Source organism: Asparagus officinalis, unplaced genomic scaffold (genome assembly GCF_001876935.1).
Source record: "Asparagus officinalis unplaced genomic scaffold, Aspof.V1 AsparagusV1_Un470, whole genome shotgun sequence".
Taxonomy (NCBI): domain Eukaryota; kingdom Viridiplantae; phylum Streptophyta; class Magnoliopsida; order Asparagales; family Asparagaceae; genus Asparagus; species Asparagus officinalis.
This window is the reverse complement of record NW_017972735.1, coordinates 48,280-70,484: the sequence shown is the minus strand read 5'-3', so window position 1 is coordinate 70,484 and position 22,205 is coordinate 48,280. Positions and strand designations below refer to the sequence as shown.

The window sequence follows — 22,205 nt, the reverse complement described above, 5'->3', positions numbered from 1 at the left end:
TACCGATCCGTCCCCAAAGTTTCCCGCCAAAATCCTCAGTCTTCCCCCTTTTGCTATCCTCTTTTTCCATCGCTAACTAGGGTTTAGTGATTAGGGCATCAACAAAAGCTAAAGCGGACTTCGAAATGGACATTCCAGCTGCCGACGAGCTCGAATGGCTCGAAAGCAACTCTCTTCTTCCCGAATTCGAAGACGATGAAGAGGATTACATCGTCGTTGAAGAAGACGAAAGAATCGCTGGATTAAGAGAGGCTGATCGCGGTAAATTCACAGATACTCAACGTAAAATCCTCTATCGATCACGTTGTGATTCTTTTTTTCTTCTTCACGCAGATCGAGATGCGGCCTCTGAGAACGAGATCCACAAGAAGCGCGGGCGATCGGAGGACAAAGATGACGATGGAGTCGACGATGAGGAGAGAGGGGTCAAGAGAAGAGAGATCGATGAGGGAGAAGACGAAGACTGGCTTCGATACTCTCCTCCGCCGAAGGAAGCGGCCCCGGCGGCTGATGAAACGACAACTGGATCTGATGAGGAGAAGATCATATCGAGGTTTGTTTCTGATATCGAGGGGGAGTGCGTGCCGATTACAGCCCCAAACGGTGATAGAGTCTATGCTAAGATCAGCTCGCGCGAGGTGGATGAAGCCCAGAGGAGGAAGATTCCCAGAGACAAATCTGCAAATGGTTGGTGGGCATGCTCTTATTCTCTAATTCTTACTTACTAGAGTTTCATGATATTGATGTTAGAGACCGGAGGAATAACTGTTCTGCTATTTATATTGTCTTTGATAGGGAAGCTTTTGATTAAAACATGCATCTTGTGCATCAATATCATATTAATTTAATATCATGTTATTGTAGTAAATTACCATGTCAAAATTGTTGATTTATATGAAAATAATGAGCGTTGATCAAGATGTCAGCGTTTTTTTTATAGGAAAATCTAGATGTCAATGCTACGTGCTAGAAATCACCACTGTGCAGTGAAGGTCTTTGTGTTTACATGTGAGGACCAGAAAGAACTATCAAACTGTACATGAGCTTACATCTGACTGCAAGATGGTTTGCAGAGGTTTTCTTTTTGACTAGGGATTTGAGACAAATCTAAAATTTTTTGAGCTAAACTGTAGGATGTCAGCTTAGCTACTGCCCTAGTTGATGTTGGATAGAGAAGAAAATGGAACCCAGAGAGAAAAAGAACAAAAAGATAAGCTGAATGCAAGATGGGTCACAAGTAGTCTCCAATATCACTGTATTCACCACATATCCTGCTAGTCTGTCATCTCAAAATCAGAATGCTCCCCATAATACCCCGTCGTGTCATGTGTAGCTAAGGTATGTTATTGTTAAGCCAGTTACTGCAGTAACTTCAGAGATAAATGATGTAGTTGCCTAAAATTCTCTACCTTATCGATTACGGTGTCCTCGAGCATGTATAATGCTGATACATGGCTCCACATGTACATCATAAACATCACTTTTTTTGATGCTTTGTTCACACGGACACACATTTAAATCCTAAGTCTATATCACACAATTCACAAATTGATTTTAGTTGGACATAAGAGGACCCTTCTACTACAACAGTATTATGGATCATGAGTTCATTATTTTGGGAGATTACTTTACCATATATTAAGACACCTAGGATCTTGAATGAGTTACCTATTTTGTTTCCCTTTCCCTTTCACATTTCATTTTTTATAGGAAAGTAAAGTGATTCAATAGTTATTAATCTGATTGTATACTGTACTATTAAATTGCGTGACAATGTTCATCAATAAATGGAAAGTCTTGAAGTTGATTGGGGCACGATACTTTCTCATGCAGGTCTTCTTCAGGAACCTATTCATGCCTTGATCAATGGAGTGGAACAAGAGGTCTTGAACAAGGTCCAAGTTTCCAAACGAGCTAGTAGTGCTTTTATTTGCATAAAAGAGGAGTAAAAAATTATAAGATAAATTATTATTTAATATTTAAAGTTTCACGAACATTGCCAAAAACATGCCAATCTGTTTTTTCCAACACTGTTAATACCATATATATATATATATATGACCTAGCGCACGGCTAATGTCAAATGCAAAAGGACCAAATATATTCTTTCTGTTAAAAAGAAAAACAGCTTAGATCAACTTTCCTCTCTCTTTCCTCTCCTCCTATTGCGATTGCCACCTGATACTCACCTATCCACTCCACCCTCAGCCTCTACCTTATCTCCCCTTACTTTTACTCTGTCAACTCCTCAGCCTCCCCATGTCCTCTCTACTCTTCCTCTGTCCAACCCACTCCATTTCCTCCCTGCTCTTCCTATGACCAAAAACCTTTTCCCCGATCTTCTAGCTAATTTGCCCCACCACATAATCTTCAGCTCCAAAAAGTTCAAATCCCATTTCAGCCTGGGTCTGTCTTGGAGACAAAGGGAAAACACATAATGAATATGATGGCAGGGAAGGAAAAGACGGAGGTTGAACCATCGAAGTTGAATGTGGTGGCAAGTAAGAAAGATGCAGAGATGGTAAACCCTGTTGGCGCCTGTGGTTAAAACTGGAATAATACAGATATATAGCAGCTAATAACTGAAAGAAAGTTGAAGTACAATAATTTAAATTTTTTCAACTCAGCTGCTGTGCGTTTGTAAAACGCTGTGCTTAAAGCATTATTTGGCCTACTCCGGTGCAAAGATCCCAAGGCCAAATTGCTTCCAGGAACAGCAGTCCAGTACTCTGGTGTGCACCAACCCAGTACTGTCAAGATCTCCTCGATCTGTAAGGCAAAGATCTCCTCGATTTATCAGGCAAAAGATCTCCTCGATCTCCTCAGGCAAAGATCTCCTCGATCTGTAAGACCTTCTCGGTCTAGGCACTGTTCCTACTAGCACTAGCTATTCTACAATATATATCTGTATATATTGATTGTTGTTTTTGGAATGAATTTTCCTTAAGGATTTGAGGTTTATTTATAGCGTTTGAAAAAATACTATGCACTAATAAAATATTATTAGTTACTATTCATGTGGGGCCCACATTACTTGTTTTTCAAAATAAATTAGGCAGATGTTGAATCCTTGCAAAAAAGTTAATCACGTTTATTTTACTGTTCATTAATTTCAAAGATGTCTGCACCGTCCTCTCATATTTCAAAAGAAGTTAGGCTAAAAGGTTTGTGGGACCCACTAGTATTAAAAAAAATTATCTAACAATCCCCCACAAGTTTTTTTTAAAACTAGTGTCATGTAATAGTGTCGTTGTTTCAATCATTGTGCGTAAGGAAGATGTCGCAAGGACTTGAATCTTCATTAGACCAACTGAATAAAAGATAGGTGCATGGTGTGGCAGAGACTTGAACCAACACGTCTAAAAATCCAGCGATCACACAAAATCAAACTTATCTGTGGTAGTTTTCACTTTGAACCACACTTGCCTTTGCCATTGCCTTGCCTTTGCACATTTATGGCCCTGTGCATGTCCTGGTTTCTGCTAGGGCTCTAGGTATCTTTCCACAAGATACCATAGGAGACGGTCAAATCTTCACCCATGCATAGGTGAGTTCTTTAGGCATGTTTCCTATCAAATATCCCGCATCCGAAATGCTTTGAACTCATTAAGGCTTAAGAGCCACCATTTCTCATGATAGGATTCTAGGTGAGTCCTTTAGGTGTGTTTCCTATCTAACACCCCATATCCGAAATGCTTTGGACTCATTAAGGCTTAACAGCCATCCCCTTTACATGATAGGATTTTAGGTGAAAAGATCAAAGTTTTACTCGGGTAGTTCAGCCAGGTAAGGATAGTATTAGAGGTTGATCAAAGATCAATTAAGTACATCGTTCCTTGCAGAGCGCGTTACGCAACCCCTAAACCTTACCTTAGACACCGACTAATCCAAGAAAACTTGAACCCTTTCACTTGTAAATCTTACTTGACTTTTGAACCATTTATCTTGTCATTAGTAGCATAAGCTTTGAACTAATAACTAGATATAAATGGTAAGTATTTATAAGACTCACCAAACTTTACAAATCTTACTTGACTTTTGAACCAATTATTTTATTATTAGTAGCATAAGCTTTGAACTAATAACTTAATAAACATGGTAAGTATTTGTAAGACTTACAAAACTTTGAGATCCATTCCAGCAGACGTCCTTTCAACTATGTCCTTTTTCAGACCCTTAGTCAAAGGATCAGCCACATTCGCTGAAGATCGAACGTCAATCACGGAGATGACTCCTTGACAAATGAGCTCTCTCAAATAGCTATGCTTCAGACGAATGGTCCGCTTTTTTCCATTGAACAACGAGTTTGCTGCCACAGCACTCGCCGCCTGATTATCACAATAGATAGTAATTGCGCCTTGCAATCCTGTCAATGGAAGGTCTCGGAGAATACAACTGAGCCACTCAGCTTCATCTCCTGCAACACAGAGTACGAAGAATTCAGATTCCATCGATGACTGTGCAATCATGGTCTGCTTCTTAGACTTCCACGAGACGGCAGCTCCACCCATGGTGAAGACGAATCCTCCAGTAGATCTGCACTCATCTGGTTCTGAGCACCAGCTCGCATCTGAATAGCCTTCGATTACACCCAGATATCCAGTGTAGAATAAGCTCAGACCTGTAGTTCCTTTCAAGTATCTCATCAATCTCTGGATGGCATCCCAATGAAGCTTTCCAGGATTACTTGTGAACCTACTAAGCATTCCTACAGCGAATGCTATATCTGGCCTTGTGCAACTCATCGCGTACATGAGACTCCCAATGATCTTTGAGTACCTCAGCTGCTCTACTGGTCTTCCAGTGTTTGGTCGAAGCTTCTTGTTGTAATCATACGGCACTGGCAGTTCTGGCAGGTCGTAGTAGCCATACTTTCTTAGCATGCTTTCGACATAATGAGATTGAGACAATCCAATACCCTCTTCAGAGTATATGATTTTGATTCCGAGAATCACGTCCGCAGTTCCAAGGTCCTTCATGCTGAACTGTGCCGAGAGAAATTTCTTGGTAGATGTTACTATCTCCAAATCACTCCCGATGATGAGCATATCATCCACATAGAGGCAGATGACCACCACCTTTCCTTCAGCGACTTTGATGTATAGGCACTTGTCAGATTCACTGACTTGATACCCATTGTTGCGAACAACCCCATCGAACTTCTCATGTCAGAGTTTTGGTGCCTGCTTAAGTCCATATAAAGACTTAACAAGTTTACAAACCTTACCAGCTGGAGCATCAAGTCCTTCTGGTTTCTCCATGTAGATCTCTTCTGTGATTTTATCGTCGCCCATGCGATAAGCACTCTGATGGTAGTGATCCTGCAAACCGGTGCATAGATATCAAAGAAATCTATATCTTCTTTCTGAGAGAATCCTTTCGCCACCAGTCTTGCTTTGTACTTTTCAATAGTACCATCAGGACGAATCTTCTTCTTGAAGATCCACTTGCAACTGATAGGCCTTGCACCTTCAGGTACATCCACCAGCTCCCAAGTGTGATTTTGGATCAATGAATCCATCTCATCATCTATAGCTTCTTTCCACAGAAGAACGTCTGTTGACTGCATTGCTTCTTGAAAAGTCTGTGGATCTCCTTCCACATTATAGGTGATGAAGTCATCTCCAAAATCTTTCTGTCTTCTAACGCGCTTGGAAGATGGTTCGATAACAACTTCATCATTGACTGGCTCCTCTTGTGCATCTGATGTACTAGCATTCTCTGCTACATCTTTGAGCAATAAGCCTTTATGTTTGATAAACTTATCCTCAAAGAATTCTGCATCCCGAGCTTCAATGATGGAGTTGATTCCAAGATTAAGGAACCTGCAAGCATCATTATCTTCAGCAAAACCAAGAAATTCGAACATATGCGAGACACCCCCACACTTTGAGATTATCCAAAGAATCTGGATATCCCAACCATAACTGATGAGGAGTATTATCAGTTTTGGAGTAGGGTACTCTGTTCAAAATCCAGTTAGCCATCAACAAAGCCTCTCCCCAATAGTAGGTAGGTAGACCAGATGTGAACAACATCGAATTTACCATCTCGGTCAATGTGCGATTCTTCCTTTCTGCAATCCCGTTAGATTGCGGAGAATACGGAGCAGTAGTTTCTGCAATGATTCCATGCTCCTTGAAGTATGCTTCCGATTCCTTGGATCGGTATTCTCCTCCTCTGTCGCTCCTGAGTCTTTTCACCTGCAGTCCAAGCTGCTTCTCCACTCGAGTCCGAAACTCGACAAACTTGCTGAAGGCTTCATCTTTAGATTTTAGCAGGTAAACGTGGCAGAAGCGAGAATGGTCGTCGATGAAGGTGATGAAGTACTTCTTGCCGCCACGAGTGACGAAGCTTTTGAAGTCACAAGTATCCGAATGAATCAGATCCAACAGGTTGGTGCTCCTCGTAACACTTGAAAATGGCTTCCTTGTCAGCTTTGCTTGCGCGCAAACTTCACACTTCTCAGGTTTGTTACCCCCACATTTTGGAAGTAATCCTAACTTCTCCATGCTGGACAGTTTTCTATAATTTACATGTCCCAGCCTATTATGCCATAACACAGAGGAGTAAGCAAAAGAGGATACTTCATTTACAACAGGATTGGGTGCACTCGTACTGATTTTACACATGCCATCAGTACGATATGCATTGCCAAAATACATTTTCTTGAAGGATAATACAACCTTTCCTCCTTGGAAATCCAGCCTCATGCCTGCATCACACAACATGCTTCCAAAGACTAAGTTTTTGGCAATTGAGGGAACGTGTTTCACATCCTTCAATGTGAGAGTCTTTCCCGAAGAAAGAGTCAGCACCACAGTCCCAGTTCCAATAACAGGAACCATAGAACGATCAACCATTGATACGTTCTCTTTAGTAGCAACATAAGAAGAGAACATATCTCTATTGGAGCATACATGACAAGTAGCACCCGTATCTAACCACCAACTAGAGATGTTGCTTGGAGTTATTACCTGGAAGAGCATAGCCACACAATCATTAACTTGATTGACATTGTGTGTTGTTTCCTTCTTTGGTGCTTTCCAGTCTTTGGCAAAATGTCCTTGCTTTCCACAGTTGAAGCATTTGCCGCTCCTCTTGAATTCCTTCTTCTGAACGTTCAGGTTCTTTGGGTTCTGGTTCTTCTTTCTGTTGAAAGACTTCTTTTTCTTGAAAGATGAATTATTACCCTTTTCAGAGTTAGCAGTCACCATGTTAGCAGACGCCTTCTGCTTAGCAATGAGCTCGGTCTTCGTGCGAGTCCGAGTCTCGTCCTCGATCCGAATGAACCTCTTTAAGTCAGACAGAGTTACCTGTCTTTTCCTTCTTCAAATATCAGTGGAGAATGACATCCAAGATGGAGGAAGCTTGTTGACAATTGCACCAGAGATGAAGGTTTGACAAAGACTGATCTTTTCATCCTTCAGCTTCATAACAAGCTTTTCAAGCTCTTTGACTTGAGGTAAAACCTCAGTATCATCTTCGAACTTCAAGTCCAGAAATTTGTCAATGAGGTGAGATTTGGACAGCTTCTCCTCATCCTTGTACTGGTCCTCCAGAGCATTCCAGATTTCCTTTGCAGAGGGCTTGTTGGTGTAAGCATCTGCCAGATGATCGGCTAGGCAGCTCGCAGGATCCATGGTAGATCAAAATAATGCTTTAAGATTGTTGGCGCCTGTGGTTAAAACTGGAATAATACAGATATATAGCAGCTAATAACTAAAAGAAAGCTGAAGTACAATAATTTAAATTTTTTCAACTCAGCTGCTGTGCGTTTGTAAAACGCTGTGCTTAAAGCATTATTTGGCCTACTCCGGTGCAAGGATCACAAGGCCAAATTGCTTCCAGGAACAGCAGTCCAGTACTCTGGTGTGCACCAACCCAGTACTATCAAGATCTCCTCGATCTGTAAGGCAAAGATCTCCTCGATCTATCAGGCAAAAGATCTCCTCGATCTCCTCAGGCAAAGATCTCCTCGATCTGTAAGACCTTCTCGGTCTAGGCACTGTTCCTACTAGCACTAGCTATTCTACAATATATATCTGTATATATTGATTGTTGTTTTTGGAATGAATTTTCCTTAAGGATTTGAGGTCTATTTATAGCGTTTGAAAAAATACTATGCACTAATAAAATATTATTAGTTACTATTCATGTGGGGCCCACATTACTTGTTTTTCAAAATAAATTAGGCAGATGTTGAATCCTTGCAAAAAAGTTAATCACGTTTATTTTACTGTTTATTAATTTCAAAGATGTCTGCACCGTCCTCTCATATTTCAAAAGAAGTTAGGCTAAAAGGTTTGTGGGACCCACTAGTATTAAAAAAAATTATCTAACAAACCCCGTATGCTGTGGTTTTTTAAGTTCAGGAGTATAATTGTTTCAATGTAGTCACATATTACTTATATATAAATACTCCCAAGCTAATTTTGATAGCAAGTTTGTGGAGGTACAATAGTGCAAACAACAATATTATAAGATTTAAAGTTCTGAAAAAATATATTAAGCTTTTTTAGTGCAAGGCGATTAAGTTTTTAGGTATTAGAGTGCTATTTACAAGAAAATTGTGCTTTAGATGTTAAAGACCTTTATGTACCCCTTCTACAATTCAATATCACATCTGTATTGCCATAATTTTGACCAATATGTGCTTGCGAACTATCTAATTCGTGTACTATCTAATCTCTGTTGCCACTAAATGTGTCTATACTTCATAAAGCATTGCAAAAAGTTTATTATATTCATGTCCATTGCCAAAGGATTACTTATAAATATGCTCTAAAAAATGAGTCCTTATGTCAAGTATCATACTTACTAGTATCAAATGATTCTCAAAGGCATTATAATGCAAATCTATTATCTCTCTGTTAGCGTTTTTAATACATTTTAACCTGCATCTTTAAGTTGTCATTATTATGTTGCTGAAGGCTTTGCAAGAAAGTTCTGGGTCACCAGGTCAGACGAAACATACAGCAATTCCTGTAGTGACAGAGCAGCTTTGGGTAGATAAATATGCTCCAAATTCTTTTACAGAGCTTCTTAGTGATGAACAGACAAATCGGGAGGTATAATCAATTTATACTTCTACTACTAGAGCTTCTTTGTTTTGAAATGTGTGAGCTTATTTGACTTTTTGTTTGCTGTTTCGTGAAGGTACTTTTATGGTTGAAACAGTGGGATCCTTGTGTATTTGGATCTAAAATCAGGGCTACCACAGATGATGTTTTTTCGGCTTTAAGGCGCCATTCTTCTGCTCATCATCAAATGCTTGCTGATAATAAATTCTTCAGCAAGCAGCATGCAACTTCATCTATCAATCAAAGACATAAGCATTCGAATTTTACAGAAAGAGAATACAACAACTTAAGTGGTGTTTCTGAATTACGGAGCAAAACACAAACACTCAGTTGTCACCCAGAGCAGAAGGTGGGAGGGCAGTATATTTATTTATCACCTGTTCAGACTTTTTAACACTCACTTTAACCTGCTAGTATATTCACGTTTATGTAACAAATTAGGGATGCCAATGTTATGGGATGTACAATTGATCTCCAACTTTTAGTACCACACACATCACCTTAACAATCTCATGCTTTCACTCAGTGTCATTACTTTCTTGGCTGCACAATTTGTCGGGAAACATATGCAGATTTGTTCTGAGGCGATGCGGACTCCAGATTTACTCTTTCTAGGATTTTAACACTGTAGCAATCCTCTCCTTTATCAGCAGTTAGTACTCTTTATGGCCTCATTCACCAAGTAGTTCAGTAAAGCAATCAGCTCGCTTTATGAAGGAGGCTTACTACTGTAGAAACATGTGCAGATTTGCTCTTTTTAGGATTTTAATACTGTAGCAATCCTCTCCTTTATCACCACTTGTTAGTATTCTCTACAGCCTCATTCAGTAATTTGTCAAGAAATATGTGCAGATTTGCTCTTTTAAAGATTTATCACTGTAGCAGCTCCTCCTTTATCAGCACTTAGTGCTCTACGGTCTCATTCTGCAAGTAGTTCAGTAAAGCAAACAGCTTGCTTTTTGAAGGAGGCTTACCTCAATTTTAACATGTTGTAGATCTGTATATCTTGCTTGCGGAGCTTTATCTTTTTGGGACATAGGAGTAGAGAAATACAAGCAGTGGAATTCATATGCGCTTGCTAGTGCCCAAAAGGGACATGATAAATGATAGTATGAGGATCAAATATATTATGTTGGTTAATATTAATACTAGGGAACCCAAATATTAAATACTGCAATAGTTCAGACTGGTGTATACAAGCGGTGGAATTCATATGCGCTTGCTAGTGCCCAAAAGGGACATGATAAATGATAGTATGAGGATCAAATATATTATGTTGGTTAATATTAATACTAGGGAACCCAATATTAAATACTGCAATAGTTCAGACTGGTGTATGTGTCTTGGTAATCTACCTGCTACACCATACTAACAGATTTCCTAGTTAGACTATCCTGCAAAGTGAAACGTAGTCATCTTAGTCCCCTTGTGCCAAAATAAGAGTTGGAGGAATAACCTTTTGATTTTCTTTCTTCATTATCTTATCTTGCAATAAGATATCCCCTTGAAATCTAGGCTAATGACTATCTTTATCCTTTCTAAACTAATAAAGGAATGGAGATAATGATAGGCATGGAAATATAAATTGTTCAAGAATGCACCAATGATATTTAAACTGCTGTGACAACGGCAGATACTGGCTGGTAGCGCCCACAAGAAACAAGCAACCTCCTTAGCATCCTGGTATAAGCTTGTAAAAACTATACACCCCTTCCTTCCCATAACAATTATTTGATTTTCTGTTCAGATTTTTGTAAGTCATTTCCGGCTATTTGGTCTTCTGTTCAGATTTTTGTAAATCATTTCAGGAGCACAATTTATTTGGATTTTACAGGTACTTTTACTGTGTGGTCCACCAGGTCTTGGGAAGACAACACTCGCACACGTAGCCGCCAAGCATTGTGGATACTGTGTTGTTGAGGTTAATCACTTTCAACCTTTGTGTTTGTCCTCAGATATTACAAAATATGATTATTTTTTCTCTTTTCCAATGCAAAGACAAACTTTACCTGTCTAGCATAGATACTTCCACCAATGTCTATGAATTGGTTTTAAGTTTCCTTCTTTAGAGGATATTCACACTAGAGGTTCCAATTCCAATACCGGCAGCGTGATCTCTGTCTACAAATAATTTTCAAGTTATGATGGAAAAACTATTTCTTTTTCATGGTGAGCTTGTCACATGCAAGTCACAGGATGTGGGCTCTTTTTTTTTCATCATAATTTCATGTTCAGCAGCCACAGAGACTTTATACTGATTTTCTCGGTCAGCTAAAATACTAAATAAAACGATGAACCATTACTTATGACAAAATTTGCTGGACAGTGTAGATTTTACCATAAAAGAAAGAGCATATCCTCCAGATTTCATGTAAAGTATGATGCATAAAAAAATTTAAGCATACGTTTGCACAGGCTGAAAAGGTGTTGTTGCTTTTTAAACAGTATGCAATTCCTTAGGCCTTCTTTAGACTTAACCATCCACAATAACTCAATAAGTAAGCGACAAGTGCCTGGTAACTATGTGCAAACACTAACAAGGGACAACCATATAACCTTGATAACTAGTTGATATGTAGGACATAGCTATTAGTCATGCAGTTTAAGCTCATGCAACCAGAAGCAACCCTTCAAGTAGACTCAAGAACAGTTAAGATATTAAGTTGATAAAAGAGTCCAGACGTGAAGGTACCATATTTTCGATGATGCATTTTCCTTCGGAGGAAAAAGTAGATGTCCTTATTGTTTGTGTAGTAACTTCTGGTTTTGTAAAAGCACTAACAGATATATCAACAAGGATATTCCAGTTTTTCATTTTGTTTTCAACTTGTGTGATGTTTTTTTTTCTTTTTGGATCCTGCCTCTATCTGCGTGCAATTGGATGAATGAATTAAACAAAACGACTTAATATCTTAATTAATTTGCCCCTCATTGGAGCCCTTGTATTCTTTTGTGTGAAGGATTTTTGTTCTTTTGAATTGCAGCTGGCGATGTGGGGTTTGAGGGTTAGATTTAGGGGGAGAGGAAAGAGAACATAGCAAACTCTTTGAGCAGCAACTATTTGTGCTGTACAACTGGGATGCATTTGGTGTCAAGTCTAATTCATATAGTCCAGGAAATGGTGTTTTACCCTGCACATTTGGCATATTGCTTTCATGTACTAATATACATGTTTTTATGCTCACATCCACTTGGAATCTATACATGATAAATGAAAGATACTAGAACAACTTTATATGTTAGTTACTGATGGAGGTAATCAAAGGCAAATATTACTTGTGGATGCATAACTTTGTGTCTATTAGTTGTTCAACTTCACTGCTAAATCATTTGGCTGTGCGTATTTAACCTACTCCAACTAAGTCGTTTAAAAAGCACAAAGCAAGTAAGACTTCTGCCTTTGTAGATAAATGCAAGTGATGAGCGCTCATCTTCAACAATTGAGTCGAAGATCCTAGATGTGGTGCAGATGAACTCCGTCATGGCTAATTCCAAGCCCAAATGCTTGGTGAGTTTACTTTTGTAAGTCTAACTGTTTCTTTCTTGATTTATACAATTTTATTAATTTTGTACAGGTGATTGATGAAATAGATGGTGCACTTAGTGAAGGGAAGGGTGCTGTGGAAGTGGTGCTGAAAATGGTAATATCCTTTTCTTTTCAATGGGCGAAAGTATTATTCATCTGTACCAGGTTACATGAGTTCTTATGAAACCTATGGTTTGTGTATAAATCTATGAATAGCTCTAACAGAGACCTATCAGGTGAGTAGTGGTTCAGATATTGGAAGTGTTGAAAAGAGAGAAGAAAGTCGTGTAAAAGAAATGGGAACGACCACTGGAAAAAAAAACAAATAATTCTTGCATAGGGCTGTTCTTGAATATATATCATATGACATCAAATTTACATATAAATACTTTACACATTTATGTTTAAGCCTCTCAATTTTATTATATTATATAGTCTGGAAAATATTATTCTGTACACTTGCTCTCACACTTAGCATATATGTCTCATATGTCTCTATACCTTTGAAATGGAGGTCTATCAACACCTTCGATGAGATATTAGCAAGTGGTTTTCCGTGGGGAACATACAATGGACATAATTCATTGGAATCAAATCTTTCTTGGATAAAGTGAATATGAATCTCAATATCCTATTTGTGATGTTGATTGCTGCTTCTTTGTCACTATAAAATATAAAGGAAGCTAGGTTTCAATACAATTCTAGTAGAATAAGTCTTATCGAAAGAGTTTCGAACCTTCAACAATATGATGAGCCAAAGGTCTATACTCTGCTGCAGTTCCATGCATGCTATATTAGGTTCTACAGTTCTCGTGCAGTTTGCTGAGAAAATATTTAGTTTAAAACAGCTATACTTTCTACAGTACTTGGCATTGAGTATTTTTTTTGTTATTGACTTTGGCTGGCTCAAGTAGGTGGCAGCTGAAAGAAAATCCTCTTCTGAAAAGGAAGATTTTCCCCTGGAAACTCAACCAGGAAAGGTTCCCTTGAAAAAGGGTAAACAACGAAATACTGCCACATTGTTGCGGCCTGTAAGGATCCAAATGACTGATTCTTCCATTTTCACCCACTTTTTTTATTTCCATTCTGATAATTCATATTATTATCTGAAGATAATTTGCATATGCAACGACCTTTATGCACCAGCTTTGAGGTCATTGCGTCAAGTAGCCAAGTGAGTTCTTTTATACGTTATAATGGCTGGTTTAATAAACTTTCAACTATTTCTTTTTTTACTTGGAACTCTAGATTTTCAATAAAGAAATAATTTGGTATAATGTAAACACTGTGTTTTGTTGACTAATACAAGCTGTTGACATTAAGTATTTTATTCATTTTACAGGGTACATATTTTCGTGCAGCCGACAACTAGTCGGGTTGTGAACAGGTAAATGCAATTGAAAATAGACTATGGCTTGAATTCTCGGTTCTTGGTGTTTATCCATTTGCTATCTTGATCTTATTATGTTAGTAAAATATTTTTCTTTGAGTGATTTTTGCTTTTGAGCATGTTCCTCATAAATGAAATTTCTTCCTGGCAGGCTTAAATATATCTGCAAAAAAGAAGGATTCAAGACGAGCTCCGTTGCACTTTCTGCATTAGCTGAATTTACTGGTGACTAGTTCTGTGCCTTTCTACCGATAATTACTATGGTTTTTTGGAGTGTATTGATCATTGTGATGTTTTTTCCCCTGACATTTACCAGCTAGGACTTAGTTTTCATCTATATTACACCTTGAACAGGTCATATGACAAATCAGAAATCTTCCTCAGACGCAATTTTACAATTTATCCCAAATATGAAACTTTCTTGCATGGTTCAATTTTCTGAGAATTGACCTCAAACGCGTTGACAATTCCTAGTCAGTTCTCTAGGTTTGTGGTTCTTTTAGCTCCAATAGCTGATGCTGTGGTTCTTGGTTTAATCTAACAATTGAATTTATTTTGTATATGATGGTTTCCTTCGTTGTCTTGCTGAAACTCCGTAACTGTACCAAAGGAAAGAAAAGGAAATAGATCAATTAATTTATTGTCGTATAGAGTACTGACAGCATGATTATTCATATGGAAGAAGGATATGTTTAACAATTTTGATCAGAATGAATATCTCATCAGAGGGCAATAATGTTTTAGCCCTGTATATTTTATCTTACACAGCAACACTTAAGGAACATTTACTTGCAACCTGTGCAATGTAACGATCCATCAATGTTCCTCCTGTAAGTCTTCAATGATTTGCTTCCATATGTGCATTTTACAATACCTCCCTCGCACATGTTTTCTTCAATATATAACATGTAACATCATCCTATTCTTGTTTATTCACGATGCATTGATAACTTAAGCATTTCATTTATGATAATTTTTCAGTGTGTACATAAAATTGAGTCTCTCAACATGCCTGTTCTGTTGTTTTGAAGCCATTTAGTATTTCTCATCTGCTGTTTCCATCCTATTAAGATTCTTATATTTAATCGTAATTTGCTTTATCTGTACATTCTGCAGAATGTGACATTCGCTCATGCTTAAACACCCTTCAGTTTCTAAATAAGAAGAAAGAAACCCTGAATTTTGTAAGTTGAGAGCATTAATTTTTCTATGTTATCAAAATTATTTGTATGTCCTATGTAGTCCATTTGAAAAGCCTTATCAATTTTCAGTTGGAGCTAGATTCTCAAGTAGTTGGCCAGAAGGACATGTCAAGGAGTGCATTTGATGTATGGAAGGAGGTAAGAGTTAGTCCTGCCAATCTACTGGCATTATACTTGAATCTTATTTGAGAAAATTTATTCTATTATACTTTGTAGATCTTCCAAAAGAGAAAATCAAAGAGACGGAGGAATTCCATGAGTGACTCAAGTGGTCGTGGGGATTTTGAATTCCTATACTCCATTATCTCTAATCGGTAAGATAGTGTCAAAAGACTCTAGCAATGCTCTGAAATTTTTCTTAGAAGCTTCCCTCAAATAATATTTCCATCACATGCTGACCTGACAGTGGTGAATATGAATTGACGATGGATGGAATTCATGAAAATTTCTTACGCCTCTCTTATCACGATCCAATGATGCAAAAAACAGTTGAGTTTACTGTGACCTGGTCCCAGCTATTGTTTTGCTGCGGATTTAACCTTTTTGCATTAGCATGTTTGACAGTAAGAAATTTAACGTTTTTGTTGACTTGAAGGTTAGGTGCCTTGATACAATTGGCGTTTCTGATACTCTACTTAAGTATATCATACGAACTCAACAGATGTCTTTCTATGGTAAAATCATGTTCTTTATCTTAAGTTTGCATTTCCTCTTTTGGTCCCCCCCCCCCTCCTCACTTCTTTGATGTTGTTAAAACTGTTAATTTGCAGCCTATCAACCTCCTGCCGTGATAAGTATTAGAAACCTGATAGCACAATTTGAGAAGCCAAATATTGAATGGCCAAAGTCCCTGCAAAAGTAAAATCCATTTATTTCACTGTTCATCCAATTTTTTATTTTATTAGGACTAATTTGTTTTTTAAAGTAGATGTCAGCACTAATTTCTATAGGCCATGATTTTTCAGATGCCGGGCAATGCTTCTGGAAAGGAAAGATGCAATGAGAATTTGGCACAACAAAATCTCACCATCTATTTCAAGGCATCTATCAGTTGAATATTTGGTAGAGGATCTTATTTCACGACTCCTACATATTCTATCTCCTCCAACTTTGAGACCGGTAACTTTCATTGTTTTCTCTCAAATTCAATCCACATTTTTAGGCTTTTAGATTAAATGGAAAAACTTGTGGGGCTTTGTTACCTAATGCATGTTGATCCATTAAGACAGCTGTCCGTAATTTGCATACAACGAACATTAATTTCCTCAATTTCTCTGTAGATCTCCTTGTGTTCTTTCAGTTAACATATCAGCTCCACCTACTATACAATACAGTCTCCAGTTGTGAACTGGATGATCAAATCAAACTACACTTCTCATTTTATATTCATATGAATGTCTTAATTTTTTAGTGGATTGAGTGTTCTAATAAGAATCTATTCATGAAATAATCCATTTTTATTAAAGAAAATTTCTTTGATACCTGACGTTACAGAGGTTAAGATCCCAAACCCCCAACCCTGGTGATATACTCAGGTACCCATGAGCTCAAGAACAGGTGATTCATTATCCGAGGGATATTCCTTTTGATTCAATAATTTAATACTTTAGCTGTCATAAAAACTTATTTCGATTTTGATTCTATCTCCTGGCAATATTCATATTAGTTGTATCAGATCTTCCCTGAAATATAAACATAGAATTAGTTCATTATCTAAATGAATTCGGAACCTACCATTGGGAAGTGATTGAGTAAAATAACTGCCACAAAGCAGTTTATCAAGTAATTTATCTTAAAAGGCGGATAGAGCTAAAAAAAAGTAGTTAAGAGGACTCAACAATCTAAACAAGCATGGCGACGAAAAGCAAAACAGTTATGAAATTGAAAATTGAAATTATTTTGCTGCTTTGCATAACAATTTTCTTCACATGTTACAATCTTTTAGCTGCTGTTTTGTAAGTCTCAGTCGTAAAGCCTTAGCATCTCCACAATCCTGGGTCATGCTGAGGCTCTGTATAGCCTTTTCCTTGTTAGTCTCCATCTGCTTTGCAAACTCTTCTCTTCATGAACCAAATTGTTTCTTTGCATCTAATGTGGAAACAAAGTTGAAAAAATATTATTCATAACCCGAAAAATTGCGTTACGTAGCATAATATGTATTTGTCATTGCATATCATCTTGAAATAGCTCATATGCGATATAAAGCTGTGATATTTTAGAATAGCATAATATGTTGTGTGTCTTTGTCGCGTAACATAGCGTGCATTACGCATTATTAATTTTTTGAGCCTATGTCAGTTTTTCAACTAGACATGCCCACCTTCCAAACTCCCAATCAAACTAACCCCTAACTTCTCTTCCCTGAGAATGACTGCCCTTCCTCTTCTCCACCAACCTAATCCCTAATTCATCTTCTCCGATGCCGACTCCCCTTCCTCTTCTCCCTATTTTGAGCTCCTTACCCATCTCCCCTTCATCTTCTCCTCTGACAACACCATCACCGAGCCGACGAGGAAGCCGATTCCCCTTCCTCTTCTGTTGAGCTCCTCTTTCACCACCACCTCCCCTTCCCCTTCTCAGGTAAACCTTTTATTATTCTTTCTTTTGCTACATTGACTTACGGAACTGTCTGATGTATGTTTCAGGTAGCATTGCATTTGTTGACAGAAAGAGAAAAGAATGATCTGTCTCAACTTGTGGATACTATGGTTTCATATTGTATAACATATAAAGTCTCTAAACCCAAAACTTACCAAAGGATTTATGCATATGGACCAGTTTCTGATGCTCCAGAGCTTTCCTTTGATCCCACGATCAACGAATTTGTTAGATTTCAGGTTTATCTTCTGCCAGAACTTGAATTAATTTATCCAATATAAAAGGTTCTTCATCTAAAAATTTCTCTCTTCATCTTAACAGGATTATCACTCTGATCATTTTGAGCTCTCTGTAGCCATGAAACAGGTGTTGGTGCATGAGGTGATATATTAGACCTTGCATTTGAAATCACCTTCATGTTTTTTCACTCTTGTACTGTGTACTTGCTGATATAAAGTGACCAGGAGCTGTATTACAGCTATATCTACTTTATTACAGTTAAACAGAAAACTCATTAGTTATATCATCAATGGATTAATGTCTAAACAAAAGTAGGTCACATAGAAACATGCCCCCTTTTTCTTATAAAAGAAATTTTGATAGGAAAAGTTTCATACCTAAAAATGCTATACAAATGACCAGAAGTCTTTAAACATACAGATCAAAAGAAAAACAATCTTAGCACAACCTCTTAGTTACTTATAATACAAATTGGTATTTGGTAGCTTGGGAGATGCCAAAAATCAATTTCATATATTTATTTCAAATGTGCTCCAAATTTGTGTTTGCTTCTCCAAGATCAGAATCTGAATTCAAACGTGCCTTTGAACCTGATTAATTTTCTCTGTATACTAAAATATTTGTATTGATTTAATTATATAGTTATGAACTTTTAAGAGTTTCTTTTATTTGAGTAAAAAAATCCTTTTCCCTTGATCAAGCTTGTGTAATTGCAAAACTTGCTATTTATAAACATCATCATTTAGCAAATTTCGAACCAAAAATATATAATTATATTCGTAATATCCATGTATACCTATATATGAACACACATTGAACAAATATTCGGCAATCTCTCTCAACCAAGGGTTTTTGTTTTTGCAATTGGTACTTGACAGCCATAGATGACTCTCCAAATAGTTTTAGTTTTTACTAATGTATGTTAACAAATTTCGTTACAACTTCACCGCTATTCTTCAACAGTTTTAGCTTTTAGAAACTAGGGTATAAACTTTCTCGCAGAAAGACCATGGTGGCTAATTCTTTTTCTTTATTCAGTATATCACATTATATATTCTCCATAATCTTGAAGGTTGAGAAAAGAAGGATTCTGCGTGAGAGCATTGGAAAATCCATAAACCCCTCTGAGGGGAGCAACTCCGCAGTTCAGGCTTTCCCAAGTGCAGAGAAGAAGCTAACAGTGGACACGACTAAATATTCAGCTGCTGGAGACAGAAGCCAACTCAAAGTGGCACTTAATCCGGGGCAGAATACTGCCAACATACCCTTGAACTCATCTTCAAAAACCATCAAGAGCGTCCAAGAAAATGGCACGTCCAAGAGGCCTATTCGCACCTCTTCTAGTTTCTTTGATAGGTGACATTCTTGAACTGAGTTTTCTTTTATATTGTAGCTGTCCTCTACTTTTCAATAGTCAATCTTATACATAGTCTACTCAGAGACTGTAATTTTTAAATTCTTACACAAGGGAGTTAGGTAGTTGACCTCAGATCCAAATATGATAAAAAACAATTTATGTATCCTCTAAAAAACGTGTTTTCAAATGTCGTAAAGGTTGGAAATTCATACAACATCCTTTAAAATGTAATTCTATGATACTATAGCTCAAATGCGTACATCTGTTGCTAATTGTTTTCTTTATGTACGTGAGAAAACAGATTCAGAAAAGGAAGCAACAAGGGCTCAGGAAATCCAGGAGAAAGTTTACAGAAGGCAGCAACAGAAGAAAGGGATTCACGCCCTTTGCTCTTCAAATATAATGAGGTATGATCTATCCCATTATCTGAAGTCACCTACACTATACACATACAACAAAGAAAAAAAGAAAAATAAAACACGCGCGCGCTTTGGTTTGACCAAGGATGCAAGACGAACATCTGCTAGGTATTGCCCATGTTCACGGCGACTTGTGTAATTTCAAAAATCAATGTGTGCAAGCTGTGTATTTCTTATGCTCATCTTCATTTGTTTGTTTTCCTTTTAATGTGATTTACAAACCCATTACTCCCTCAATCCATCCCCACACCCAACCGAACAAGCTCCTAACCTGAGCAAGACACAGGGAAAGATCCCTTCCAAATTGTCCCTTGAGAATTGATAATTGAACTATATTTGGATAAGAGATAGGATATAATCCTACCACTTATACGTTACACAAGGGCCATTTATTGCGTAGGGGTCTCACCTATTATTCTCTCGAGTCCTACTACTGTCCAAGAAATATAGTCGAAGTAGCATACTGGCTAGGACTCATCCTTACCCATCAAAGCTACTAGCTTCCATATACACCTGCTTTTGTTATCAAGTAAAAAATCCATGCTATCCAGTGAATGTGAATAGAGAAGAACAAAAACATTGTTCCAGTATTCAGTTGTTTAGGCCAGTGTATCTGGATTATTTTATCACATCTAATTGATTCTTATTATATACAAGTCACATTCTCATGGCAACGACTTGCACCTTCTGTGATTTGTTTCTGAGCATTTGTGAGCGTTTGACTGTAACTTGTGCAGTTTCTGTCTTCTACAAGTGAATGGAATGTCGAACTTGGCCTTATCAGTCATAACTTTTATTTCAATCTCAAATGCTTGAAATTTTTAATAGGATGATCATTGACTTTGTTTCATTTCATACGCAATTTCACAGGGTTTCACAAATGCAGTGAAGAGACCAGTAAAAATCCGGGAATTACTGCTATAAGGCAAGCTTTTGTACTTTATTTTCATCACTATTAGAAGTAGAGGAATTGTGAGGGTCATATTTATATATTGTTATTTTTAAAAAGAAATTATCTATATATAGATTTTTTTTGTTTTGTATAAATGAGGGCCTTCTCCTGATCAAAGAAGGGGAAAAAGTTGTACAGATGGAAGCCGTAAATTATTCTCGTCCTTAACTCTCTTTTGTTTAACCCTGCTTTAACTTAATTATCAGATTCCACATGTTTATTTACAGACAAGTTGTGCTGAAAGATGACAATTTTAGAGATCGTCATTGGTAGTATGCAGTGTATCATACTACATTTTTTGGGTTAATTTATAACCCTCAGCTTAGCCATTCCTCATTTACTGGCAATTTACCCCTACCCCCAATTTAGGTGTACTCGAGAACCTTATTTTAATTTGAACTGGGTTAGATTTAAGGATGAGACCCCTGGATCCAAATTAGTTATATGCTTAGGAAGCCGAACTGTGATTTTGGCATAATTTTAGAGCAAAGAATTGAGAGGAGCGATGGAGTTTTTATAGAAAAGGATCCTCAACAAAAATCAGACATAATGCAGCATAACTTGTGAATTTTGGACACTCTTGTATCAAACTCCAAAATACCATCTAATATCAACCTATGTAAATAGATTATTTAGAAGCTTTTCTTTTACATGTGACAGTGGAGACGCAGGGATTTTTCACACTTTCACCAATTACATTAATATTACCCAATTCAATTTGAACTTACAATTAAAATTTAAAAACATTCCATAAAAGTAACACCGCCGAATAATTACAAAACATCTGAAGCTAGTTTTCGGAAGCAGCAGTAATCAATTCACGCGCACGCCTTCATTTCTTATTCCAGAGCAGGGCGCTGATCCACAATCGCGACGCTAACGATGCTGGCTAACCCTTCTTCTTGTTCGGCACGACTCCGTCGGTCCCCGCCAGCATAGCGTACTTGTCCTTCCTCGTAAAATTCGTGCACTCAAACCCCAGCGCCCCTCCCAAAACCCTCTGTATATAATTAGCGACCTCGATGGGCGACTTCCCCCCGGCGCACGTCAGCTCTCGAGGCAGCTGGTTCAGGAACGTGATCTCATAAGTTGGCCTAGGATTCATGAACACAAAGTAGGGGTCGAACAGCTTCCACCCCCTCGCCGACGTGCCGTAGAACATGCTCTGCTTCGTGTTTATCGCCACCGGAACGATCCTGTCCGTCAACTCCGCGAAGAGCGCGCTGAACCGAAGAAGGAACGGCTCGCGACACGTGGTGCCTTCGGGGCAAATGACCAGGTCCCCCTCCTCCAGCAGCTTCTTTATGTTCGCGGCGTCTTTCTCCCTCTCTCTCGACAACGCGACGGCCTTGATGGGCGAGATGAGCTCGGAGAACCTGCTGATGCTGTACGTGACGCAGCTTATTTTCCGCCCGAGGGCGACGGCGGTGACGACGGC

At 38.0% G+C, this 22,205-nt stretch overlaps 2 protein-coding genes across 2 annotated transcripts in view; one reads left to right on the top strand and one right to left on the bottom strand.

Moving 5' to 3' along the window:
- Positions 1-11: 11 nt before the first annotated feature.
- LOC109827823 (chromosome transmission fidelity protein 18 homolog) lies at positions 12-21,027 on the top strand. Its single transcript, XM_020394842.1, has 24 exons — positions 12-261; positions 334-687; positions 1,834-1,895; positions 8,934-9,071; positions 9,160-9,432; positions 10,918-11,004; positions 12,490-12,591; positions 12,659-12,724; positions 13,524-13,640; positions 13,722-13,783; positions 13,952-13,996; positions 14,151-14,224; positions 15,116-15,183; positions 15,271-15,339; positions 15,418-15,515; positions 15,608-15,689; positions 15,797-15,875; positions 15,972-16,059; positions 16,167-16,320; positions 17,847-18,038; positions 18,121-18,180; positions 19,112-19,395; positions 19,698-19,803; positions 20,686-21,027. Exons 1-24 carry the CDS (start codon positions 126-128, stop codon positions 20,737-20,739), a joined length of 2,850 nt encoding a protein of 949 aa, XP_020250431.1. The 5' UTR covers positions 12-125; the 3' UTR covers positions 20,740-21,027.
- A 338-nt stretch (positions 21,028-21,365) lies between these two features.
- The window catches only part of LOC109827830 (glycerol-3-phosphate 2-O-acyltransferase 6-like), a 4,760-nt gene continuing 3,920 nt past the window's right edge, over positions 21,366-22,205 (bottom strand). The window contains 1 exon segment of the mRNA XM_020394852.1: positions 21,366-22,205. Within this exon segment, the coding sequence (XP_020250441.1) occupies positions 21,657-22,205 (549 nt within the window). The 3' untranslated portion in view covers positions 21,366-21,656.

Excerpts from the sequence above, each read along its gene's own strand:
- LOC109827823 (XM_020394842.1), top strand. The coding sequence starts at position 126 with ATGGACATTCCAGCTGCCGACGAGCTCGAATGGCTCGAAAGCAACTCT. Across the intron at positions 15,690-15,796 it reads ATCCAATGATGCAAAAAACA|GTTAGGTGCCTTGATACAAT; the intron begins GTTGAGTTTACT and ends GTTGACTTGAAG. Across the intron at positions 19,396-19,697 it reads TCTTCTAGTTTCTTTGATAG|ATTCAGAAAAGGAAGCAACA; the intron begins GTGACATTCTTG and ends GTGAGAAAACAG.